We start from the raw sequence: 11712 nt of genomic DNA, 5'->3' as shown, positions 1-11712 counted from the left end.
AATTGTGAGTGTAGGTAAGTGGGAGGAGAAAAGTACTAAGTAGTGTGATATTGTTTAACTTTGTATTAAATGTGAAAAACAAACAAAAAAGTTAGATTTTTAATAAAGTAATGTTCAAATAAAATAACAAATAAACTGGTAAAATTTAGTAAAAAGTTGGTGAGGTTTATCTTTTCATGTAAAACTTAAAGATGGCTGGAAGTAAACAAAGCAACAAAAAAAATCTGCATATTCAAAATCTTTGTCATTGCATCCAGGAACTGAGCCTCTTGTGGTGTACGGCGCACTCTCACAAGTTGCACAAAGATGATTAATCTTGCTCACAGAAGCAATCATTACGGCTACAAAACCACCGATATCCACATCTATCCTTTCATTTCACTGTTACTCATATATTCTTTTCATTCAATCTTTCCCAGCCGCCTCTTTCCCTCCCTCACTCTCTCGGTTTTTCTCAGGTGTCGCCGGGGTTGGTTTACCATATCGTACAGTGGGAGAGAGACCCGTAAAGACTGGGTTTTATACCTGTACCCAAAAAATTCCCCCAACACCCTCTTGAAACTCTCGTCTATGATTCAATATGAACGGAATTTAAACAGCCTTCAAAAGTGAGTCAATGAGCTCAACTACCACTGCTCTTCTTGTAAATTTGTGAAAACATTGGGATTGTACTGTAAAAGGAAACACACTCACACACACACACGTTTGGGCTCAGTACTTTTTTTTTTTTTTATTATTATGCTCGCCCAGGCTGCATATTTTAAAAACAAAATTACATTACAAACAGTAATATTGTGAAATACTATTAAAATTTTTTATTTATATTCATATATTTTATAATTAAATGTATTACTATGACGGCAAAGCTGAATTTCAGCAGCCATAATCCAGTCTTTAGTGCCACATGAGCCTTCAGAAAGAATTCTGATTTGGAAGAACATATTATCAATGTAATGCTGCTTAATTTTTTTTTTTAATTGAGATTAAATTAATTGATGAATCAAAAGTTCAAAAGAACAGCATCTTTTTGAAACCAAAATCTTAAGTTCTTTACTGTCACCTTTGATCAATGTGTTATATAAAAGTATTTAATTCACAAAAAAAACAAACAAAAAAAAAAAGTCAGAAAAAAGCCAGTTATTCCAGTCAACACAGAAATCTTAGATCAACTTCAGTGTTTAATATTCACACCCGAAAAAAAAGTACAATAAAATAAAAATACACTTTTAACAGGCTACAGTCATCACAACCAATGCAATCAAATTTATTTTCCTCTAATGCTGCAAATCAATGTTTTTTTTTTCCCTCTCATCCTCGTGTTGTATCACCCCTCTCCCTCGCTCCAGGTGCTGGGGAGGGAACCTAAACATGGGGGTTTTGCTACAAACCTGAGTCTTAATTAGAAAGAGTTCATAAATTAGATAAAGCCACCTGAGGCTTGATTGAGGACGCCTCTGGTTTTGAATTGCTTTAAAGTATAAAAATAAAGAGAGACCCCCAGAAGCCTTTTCTAAAGCTGACGGTTCGAAGGCCCCGCTCCCAGCTCCTGTTGCCAAAGTGTTCAGGGCGGTTAGTGTGGAGTGCTAGTGTGATTCACATAGTCCTCCGGATGACCGACGAGGAGACCTCAAATAGGTGGGGCTTTTACGGATCTACATGACACCACATAATGACAAGCACAGGCCGTTTCGAAAGATGGGCCTACAGCTGTGGGCTAGTGAGAGTATTCATGTGGCAGAATCTGAAGGTCAAATCAAACCACAAAATGAAGCATTCTATTGGTTAACCAGATCCAATCCCACCCACGTTATGATTCTGAGGACGACATGTCACTGAAACAAACTGGGCTGCGAGCTGTACAAGACCATCAAATGTCTCATTGTGTCTAAATTCAGTGTAAAATATGCAGCCAGGCATTCATCTGCATAGTTTTACCACAAAAGAATGCTATATGTACTAAAGCATGTTATAGAGCGCCTATTTTCTTTGCATATGTTCTGTGCTATGTTATGCCTCAACTTCCCCACCTAATCCTGTGCTATAGCAGATAGATATGTCTATATTAATATCCCTTGTTCTCCAGTTTCCCTTTAATATCAGTTTAAGTACGCTGTCCTCACTACGGAACTTACAGCAATAGTCTATTCTTTCCAATCAATGTCAAGCGATGGAAGGGTGTGAAAGAAAAAAGAGGGAGCAAAAGAGGTATCGAGAAGGTTTGGAGTGATCTGTCGGTGCATTGGTACACTAAGCATTCATAACAGGACGCACCGCACCCACATCTGCACACGTGGAAGTTGTCTAAATTTATTCATGAAAAAGAATACGCTCTGCTTTTTTTAAGGAGTTTTCATCTGCGATGGAGTGGAAAATGGTGCTGTGCTTTCTGGTTTGACGTTGTCAACAAGTGCTGATATGGATTAGAGATTAGCCTAACGCGAACGTTACGCTTCCATGTAGTGTGGCGTATTTGTCTCAGTAATATTTTGACAGAATGATCAACCAAAAAAGAAAAAAAAAAACAGACAAATAAGGCTGAGCTGTAACACAATATCTGAAAAAAAATAAAAAAATAAAATAAGCATTTCATCACTGATTATAATAAATCCGATTTTTTTTTTTGTGCAAACTGAAAACATACTTTAAAATGGAAAGGAACTGAGCCGTTTAAACTGAGCGGCCCGTATTGAGTCTCTGACTGAGGTTTCATGGGGGAAACAAGTGCACACTCAAACTCAAGTGTCTTTATAAGCCTCAGACAGGAGCAGGATGTGACATGGGTACGCAAACCACAAATCTGAGGGTAAGGAATAGGCAGAGCAGGTGGAGAAAGGTGGGAGAGAGACGAGAGGGTTGATCATAAGAGAAAGAGAAAGACAGACACACACAGAGTGGCTCAGGAATACGGTTGTGGTACCCCAAAACCGGGCCTATAAAGCGGTCTAGCTGTGGGTGATTGGGTTGATGGGCCATGGGGGCCTGTGGGGTAGCCGTACCCTCCATAGGGGTATTGACTGGGGTACGGGGCAGCCGTGGGACCAAACTGCCCAAAAGGTGGGGCAGGAAATTGTGGTTGAGTGGGGTATGGGCAAGTGGGGGGACCAAACGCAGGCCTGGGAGCTGTGTAGCCTGTCGATGGAGGAAAGGGGGTACCCTGGCTGGGGTAGGGTTGAAACGCAGTGCTAGGGTTAGTGGTACCCGCTGTGGAGGCAGAGGGGGGAGCAATGGGGTAGGGGGTGTAGGGCAGAGCAGAAGTGGCGGCATTAGAGGGATCACTGATTTTGGAGCTCTGCTGCTGTTGAGGCTGTGGTTGTTGCCACTGTGATGAAGATCCAGCATCCTGATTGGCACTGGTTTGTGATGTCACTGTAGCACCTCCTATCCCTTTGCTTTTTTGGCTGAGAACTTCCTGCAGCTTTTCGATGCGCACTCGTCTCGTGTGAGCGAGAGAGCGGAGGGAAAGGAAGCGTTCGAGGAAGGAGTCCAGCGATTGCGAACCTTCGAGAAACTCATCTGCTAAAACCTGAGAGAAAGAGATTGACCGATTTACAAATCCATTGGGGATGGTAAAACCATAAAAATTTTATATTATATAATGCTTAGGAGATCAATACTTTATAAGTCTTAAAATATGAATAAAGTCAAAAGCAGATGTTTCCTTCTCTTTCCTGTTTATTTGTTTCCCAAACAACTTTTTTTGATCCACGATCGATAAGTAAACCTTACTGTTTCAACAACAACAAAAAATGATGAAAATAGGTGATTATAAAGGCCAAGGTGGCCCACCTCTGATTCTGCCTCTGTGTTGGCGCCCTCTATCTGCAAACGAGACAACAGCCCCTCCGGAGACACCTGCCCCATGATGCTGTCTGAAGAGGGGGAAGGGAAAAAGAGAAACAGATGTGGGACAGAGTTGACATATAAATAGGCTGGCTTGCAACAGAGCAAGAAACTGAAAAGTGAGAACTGTTATGCAAACAAATCAGTTGACTACAAATGCCTAAACATTTTAACAAAAGAAAAAGCAATAATGAATAGACTGAGAGAAAGAAAGAAGAATGAGCCTATGGAGAAAGAGGCCAGACACATAGCTTTTGTGTGATGTAATGTCACAGATGCAAAAAAAGGGGAGGAGAATGAGTGCCAGAACAAAACAAGCTCATAGAACAGCACTCTATGACAGACGTATGCACATATAGAAGATTTTCTGGCTGAACAACATGCTCTATATAGAAACTCATTCAGATTTCCAGTATCTGTTCAAAGGTTAATTGTTCGAGGGTGCCTTGAAGTACCATGAAAACTGCCAGAACAGTTTAACTGTATTGTGAACAAACGTTAAGCCATTTTAATTTCACTTCATTGAGCTAAATGCAGCGCTAATAGATTCTTTTGAAAAAGATTAATTATATTTTTCACACTGCCTAAGCCTTCTCTTTTAGAATATTAAAATTCATTTATTTTCTATATATAACATTTGCATTATGATGTTTACATTCCATTTTTCTTAAGATTTCAAAAACTTGCCAATATACAACAATAAAGACTTTAAGACATTAAGGTATAAACCTTTCAGTTACAGCTGAACAGACAAAGAATAGAGAAAATTTATTAAATAAAATATAAAAATGACAACAACAACAACAACAACAACAACAACAAAAAAAGGCCTGTCCAATAAAACGAACAATTTGTTATAAACAGAAATCTGGAAATGTTAATCTGGATTGGAGCATGGATTTAATCAAAAGGACTATGCAAATTATAATACATTTTGTTATTATTCATGATAATACCACTTTGTTTGTTTTAAATAGGATAATACAAAACTACTCACTCCTTGATTTAGAAAACCTGCTCCGACAACTTTCTCTCCCTCTTCATTTCACATCAGTTTACCCAGAATTCTTTCCTAAACACTTTTGTAAACCTTTATTTTACCCAAATCAATTTCTCCATTCCCTTACCTCTCATGGCACAGTGTTGTTTGTATTTCTCCCTCACTTCCTCTAGTTCAGCATATTTTCCCACCAGTCGCGCCCTCTCTGTTTCGAGTCGGGGCTTCATGTCCAGATTTTGCTCGGCCAGACTGCGATTGGCAGCCAGAGCCATTTCCCTCTCCAACTGAATGTTCTGAATCTGCAGAATAACATGGACACATGACAAAAGCTACAACGCTATAGACATTATAAAGTCCACCAGGACAGTCCATCAACAGCAGGACTTAATGATGGCTGTTGAGGCGGAATAGATAAGTGGTCATTTCTGAATGAAGCGATTACCAGAAACAAACAAACAAAAATGACTAGAAGTACAGAGAGGAGTGGATAAATGACAATTTAATCTGATGTTTAATTTGAAATCTTTAGCAACACGTGCAAATGTAAATGTTCATTTATAGCCTCAATAATATAAGCAGGTTAAAGGGAAAGTTCATCCAAACATTTTGTCACCATTTTTTGCACTCTTAAGTTCTTCTAGACCTGTATGAACTTAAGGGGGAGTAAAAGATGACAGAATTTTAATTTTGGGCTGAACAAATCGCTTTATTAACACCACACTGTATGCCACAATGGTGCTGAAACAAAACATTTGTCATTCTAAAGACCACTTTTTAACCTTTCATGGATGGATTTTCTAAAAAGCATCTCTCGCACCAAAGTCAAAGTCTCTGTACTAAGTCTTAATTTTACTTTTTGTCTGAGGAAAATTAGTTCACAGTGACAAAGATTAAGAAATACCAATGTGAAATACAACATTTACCCTATATTCATTATGCAAAGAACAAAACAGTCATTCACTGAATACTTAACCAATTCAGTAACTCACTTTTCTCCTCCACCAAGGCTCTGAAGTCTCATTTATGCTCATTTATTTTCAAATATGACTTGTAAGTAGGTTTGATAACAATGCAGCGAGGCCTTTTAGGTGATGCAAATTAAAATTTTTGAATTTCAGTAGATAAGATTTTGTTTTATTGGGCTATTAAAAAAAAAAAAAATGCAACATGGTGAGTCTTAAGAACTTTTGCAACTCTAAAAATGAAGAAACACTCTGGGTTTCCTAAAAAAAACTTTTCAGTGAACAGCACTCAGTATAGACCTAAACTTTTGTAAGTGTAAAGAACAGTTTAATAAACTGAAGAAGGATAGTAAGGTTCCATGGATGTTAAAGGTCCTTCACTGATGAGAATAACGAACCTTTACTTTTAAGGGTTTAAGGTAGTTTTAAAGGTCTTTTTTGGATTTTGGAGACCATTTACTTTCATTGCATGGAAAAAAGTAGCATAAAAATCTTTCCTAAAATCTTCTTTTGCGTTTCACAGTAAAATGACATTGAAATAAGCTTGGAATAGAGATTGACCGATGTATCGATTCACAGATATTTTTCCCAATATTTAAGCATTTTACCATAATTGGATATCGGTTCTGGAATATTGGATTCACAGGTAAATGCTTTAATGATTATCTTATAGGCGTTTTGAGAATTGCGGGCAGGATCACTATTACAGCGCGTCTGAGGGGAGACGAGACAACAACGGCGTGCATGCATTCACCGGGCTGATGTGATTGATGCTCAGGAAATGCTCCAGCACGGCCACCGCATGTAACTTTTAACAAGATTCACTTGTTTAAAACACCCTAAATTGAATTAACATTTACTATATAAACATTATTTCACTAATAAATATCTAAACAACTCTAAGGAAATTAATCATTTATTATCTCTGTGAGCGTTTGCAGTTTGAGTACAGTTCTGTGTAACTGCAGATCGTGTAATAGTGCAGTCAGCAGGCATTCCATAATCTAGAAGGACGCAAATATTACTAATAATTCTTATATAACATTCCATTTGAGAAATGCTATAAAATACTGGTTTTGTTTGCTATATTCCAATATTACATCAGTTAGCTATTAAATGGCTTATAAACCTAGTTCCTTATAAAAGACCAGAAATTTGTCAAGTTTTTCGTCAGGTGTCTTTTAATGATATGATGTCATTACGTTGCTCAGTTATTAAAAAAATCAATTTCGGTCAATCACTAGTTTGGAACAATGTGAATAAATAATGACAGAAATTAAATTTTTGGGAGAACTATTTTCTAACAAAGCTCCATCTTCATCTTACCTCATCAGACTCCAGAGCCATAGACTCCACCCGCTCAGAGTTATCCAGCAAATCCTGCAACTCGGGCTGGCTGAGGTCTTGAAGCTTCTCCATTGATTTGCTAGGACAGCTGAGGAGCAACAGCAAGTTTTACTTACTAATACCATTACAGTAGGTTTGGAGCAACATGAGTAAATCATATCAGACATTTCATTTTTGGGTAAACTATCCTTTTAAATTGAAGTACGCTATAACAGTTTATACTTGCTGTGTGTCACTTTGGATATCAAACCACTACTTTAAGATTGATAGGTAATCTGGATCACCTATGACAGTCTTCTGTCATTCAGACAACACATGTAACAGTGGATTACTTGAAAGGGGTCATATGATGCTGCTAAAAAGAACATTATTTGGTGTAATGAAATGTGTTTATGCAGTTTAAGGTTCAAAAAACACATTATTTTCCAAATACTGTACATTATTGTTTCTCCTCTATGCCCCGCCTTCTGAAACATGTCGATTTTTACAAAGCTCATCGATCTGAAAAGCGAGGTGTGCTGTGATTTGACAGCTATCAAGTGCATTGTGATTGGCCGAATACATCAAGCGTGTGACGGAAATGATGAGCCCCTTAACATATTATAATGCCCTGTCTGGTCAGAGCGACAAGACAAACATATAACCCATTATTAACGTCATATAAACATGACATCTAGTTTTGTCCTCTTTTTGTAAGGCTAAACAAAGTAGTTTTGCTTTCTCAAAGAAACCGCGTCACACAGTGAGTCGGCCTTGAGTGAGCAGAGACGGGGAGCTTGGGAACGGCGCAGCCGGCGGATTCTACGAGGGAGTGTCCATTGGGCTTGTGGCAACAACAAGCGATGACCCCGTGCTGGGCTCCGCTTCGTCCATGGTGAAAGCCGATCCGGCGATCCACAGTGCAAAGTTGATGTATTTCCTCAGCGACCAGCATGGATCAGCTACAGTCAGCTACACTTTTGGAAGGCCAAACAAACCAAAGCTTTCACAATCAAACACACAGCATCTATACGACATGGTGGTGGCAGCAACAACAACAATAGTACAATGAGAATAAAGGGTACGCCTTCTTTCTTTACGTGAACATTAAGGCGGCTTTATGCAAATATTCCCACATACTGATGTAGATATGTGGGGGCGTGTTAGAATGAGTCATTTTATGGGGGATGTGGACGAGTCTTAATTTTTTATAAAGAATATGTCTTTGGATTTGAGACTTTTGTCTTTGAAACTTTACATATCTTCTTTATGCACCAAGAGCTTGTAACACCCCAAAAAACAAAGGACAATTTGAATCGCATCATATGACCCATTTAATTTAAGTATATGGCTAGGAACTGTGCTAATGAAACTGAGCTTAACTCTACCTGCTTAGTGTTTCTTAAAGAATCCGCCGATACTTACAAGGTACAAGCAAATCAAAGTCCTCTCCGCACAGTGCTCATGGAAAAACATCAAACTTAATTGGAAGCGAGTGATCTAAAGATGTATACGGAAGCGCTGAGCCTGACAACGTCTTGGCGTTAAATTCGCTTCCTGCCAGAAACACCTCACTTACGTGACAGTATCTGTACTCGGTGTAGCTTGTTATTTAGCGCGACAAATTAGAAATATTTTCCAGAAATTATTCCGGGAGACAGGAATCTCCCGCGGTTAGCAGGACGGGTTAGCTCACTTAAAAGAGAGGAGTTGAACAAGGCGGGTTGCTATTCAATACAAAACGGTGTCGGACGAAATAACAACTCAGAAATACATCATAACGTGTGTGCGGTAAAGCCACATCTATGTCAATCCGAGCGAAGTAGTCCAAATAAAGGTTAAATGAGAGGCTATATTCCTATTCTTAAGGAAAAGTTTCATTTCTCGTTGACAGATATAGTGGCCATCTTTGGACGAAACCATTGTCGATTTTGTCTAGGGGCGTGAGATATGTTTAAAACACTCTAAAAACAAATCTTACATTTATTGACGAGAATATTACATTTAGTTTTAAAGTATGGCGTAAATAACTTTATAAAAAGTTTATAATGGAGAAAATGACAAGACATTTTCGTCCTTTCGTAGAAATATCAAAGAGTTCCCCTAACTTTGATTTTATATGGTATCGTCGTATGTGCAGCTGACTAAAAGGGAAACCCCGACGTGACGGGAATATTCCATATGTGACATGGCAGCAGGGTTGGTCCTAATTTTTCACCAGAAATGCAACATAGATTATTTTTAAATAAAAGTTTAATATTTGAGAAAGATTGGTTTCACACATTTACAGACAAAGCACTAAAGATACATTATTTTAGCGTTTGGAATTATAAGCACTGTAAAGCGGTGTGATTTCATCATCTTGTTTTACACATTTGATTATATCCATTTCATTTGACACAATAATATGTGATTTTATTAGTTTTTTTTAACTTAAAAAAATGACAAAGAATAAACTTACATTTCCAGTAATAGTGGGTTAAATGTTTACAGTGTAATCCATGTCTCCATTTTTTTTTTTTTTTTTTTTTTTTTTTTTTTTTTGTAAATGACAATATTGTAAATTCACATTTTTAAGAAGGGAGGAAGAAAAGAAAACAGTTAATCATTTTGAGCCAAAATACTACATAAAATATACAGGATTAGATGCTCATAAACATCTGTGGCTAAAAGAGAAGCACCTGGTGTATGGAAAATGTAATCTCAATGTATTCTCAGTCCTTTAAATGCAGAAAACGATAGAAAACAATGAAGAACAAGAGCTCCAATATTATAAAACAACAGCTGTCCAAAGATGGTTTTGTAAAAACTCTGTCAAAACAAAAAGAGAAGATTTAATCAGTTCATGTTATAAAAAAACAAAAACAAAATAAAACTTAAGAGTACTCAATAATATATTTGGCTGATACATTCTCCACTAACCATGATGAAAAGAGTGTGAGTCACAGCACAGAACATGTCTATTACGTTGTTTTGTAATGTAGTGGTATCTTTTGGATGAAGTAGGTAGGGAGATTTTAATATGTTAAACAGCCCAGTTTTATTTTAACTTGAGTAACTGGCTAATAATGGCAGGATAAGTCAATAATTTTCACTTACTTGAAAGATTGCTTCTGGACAAGACTCTTCATTAAGGATTTCATGTGAGCAAGGAGGGAGGTCCAGAGAGATACTTTCAGCATAACCATAAAGAACAAGTCCAATCAGTGTCCCCACCAGGCCAGCAAGACCAGAGATCAGAGAGTTTTTTAACTTACAGGGAGAAAACCAGAAAATTTTGTCAGAATGAAGTTTAATTCACAACCAATAAGAAGCTCTCTAGTTTCTTGAATTTACCAGTTCTCTCTTTGGAGTTCTTTCAGATGCCATACCAAATGATCCAGCAGTCACAGACTACATAAAAACACAAATAAAAAAAACACATCAGAATTAGAAGAGAAAGTTGATCTTACATTAAAGCAATTGTCAGAATAAAGTATGCAATTGTACAAAAGCTTATTAATAGGCAGTATGTCACTGGGACTTTCTGATATGTGTTTATGCATGCATTATGTATGTTCATTTATGTATTTTGTGTTTTAACAACTACAGTATCTTAGTAGTGAAACAAACATACCACAAAACCAACACAGAGGGGGCATATAAAGAAATATTTTATATCAATGCTGACGCTGTAGGCTGGTATAGTCAGGAGGAGCTGGAACAAACCTAATAATATTGTCATAAGCTAGAGGGGGAAAACATATGGTGAGAGTAAAAATTCAAATAAGAACAACATTAAGCAAAACATCTGACAGAAAATTGTTACAGCATGATCCCAAACTACCATTATCTGTCTTCCTTAATGACAAATTATTTGTCCCACATCCACTTACTGCCACCACTTCAGGGTCATAAAACTTGAACAGTCGATGGAATTTGGGAGGATCCGAGTCAGCAGACGGCATTTGGATGCTCGACATCATGAAAACCCACCTAAAACTCAATTGGGGTACTAAAAAACAAAAACCATATAATCAACAATCCAGATCAACGATTATAATGCCTCCTTACAGACTTGGATAATAGTGAGAGAGTTGGTATGAAACATGATCTGATCCCCCTGGATTAATGGAACGTTTTTCGGGAATACAGATGCTGTTGAAGAAAAACATCTTTGTGGGGAGAGGAAGTGGGCGGATATAATACAAAAAAAAATGTGTCTGGAGAGAAGAGCAGCACAGCTTGATGCAATCCTGTATGCTCAACAGCACTGCATAGGAAAGGGTTAGGGGTAGGGGTAGAAGAAAAAAAAAATAGTACACAACATGACTTGCCTTAAGTGGGCTGGACTGACCAGATGTCCAAAACAGCTCCAGATGGTGTTTTTATAAGATTCTATACGATCAAAAATACACACTATTACTGTGGCAAGCCACTACCCAATTTAAATGCACTTTTTAAAGACACATTTCAGGCATCACCAAAAAAAAAATACTCTCATTAATACAGTTAGAAAGTATGTCACATGTTACTGATAAATCTGCCCGCTATTTTTCATTCAAATAACGCACTACCGCCTCACCTCGAAGGTCGTTTCTGGGA

The 11712-nt window shown here is 37.6% G+C and overlaps 1 protein-coding gene across 2 annotated transcripts; it reads right to left on the bottom strand.

The window, feature by feature from the left end:
* Window positions 1-1160: 1160 nt before the first annotated feature.
* vps37c (VPS37C subunit of ESCRT-I) lies at window positions 1161-9235 on the bottom strand. 2 transcript variants are annotated; one of them, XM_026262766.1, is made up of 5 exons: window positions 8554-9235; window positions 7129-7237; window positions 4968-5139; window positions 3787-3869; window positions 1161-3523 (listed from the first exon to the last, which is right to left on the bottom strand). In XM_026262766.1, the coding sequence occupies exons 2-5, from the start codon at window positions 7219-7221 to the stop codon at window positions 2897-2899; spliced, it is 975 nt and encodes a 324-aa protein (XP_026118551.1). In that variant the 5' UTR covers window positions 7222-7237; window positions 8554-9235; the 3' UTR covers window positions 1161-2896. The 2 variants fall into 2 exon arrangements, with proteins under 2 accessions (XP_026118551.1, XP_026118552.1); XM_026262767.1 differs by lacking the exon at window positions 8554-9235 and adding an exon at window positions 8517-8535.
* Between the last annotated feature and the right edge of the window lie 2477 nt (window positions 9236-11712).

Source organism: Carassius auratus, unplaced genomic scaffold (genome assembly GCF_003368295.1).
Source record: "Carassius auratus strain Wakin unplaced genomic scaffold, ASM336829v1 scaf_tig00216324, whole genome shotgun sequence".
NCBI lineage: Eukaryota > Metazoa > Chordata > Actinopteri > Cypriniformes > Cyprinidae > Carassius > Carassius auratus.
Note: the sequence above shows the minus strand (reverse complement) of the source record. Positions and strands in the feature narration are given on the sequence as shown.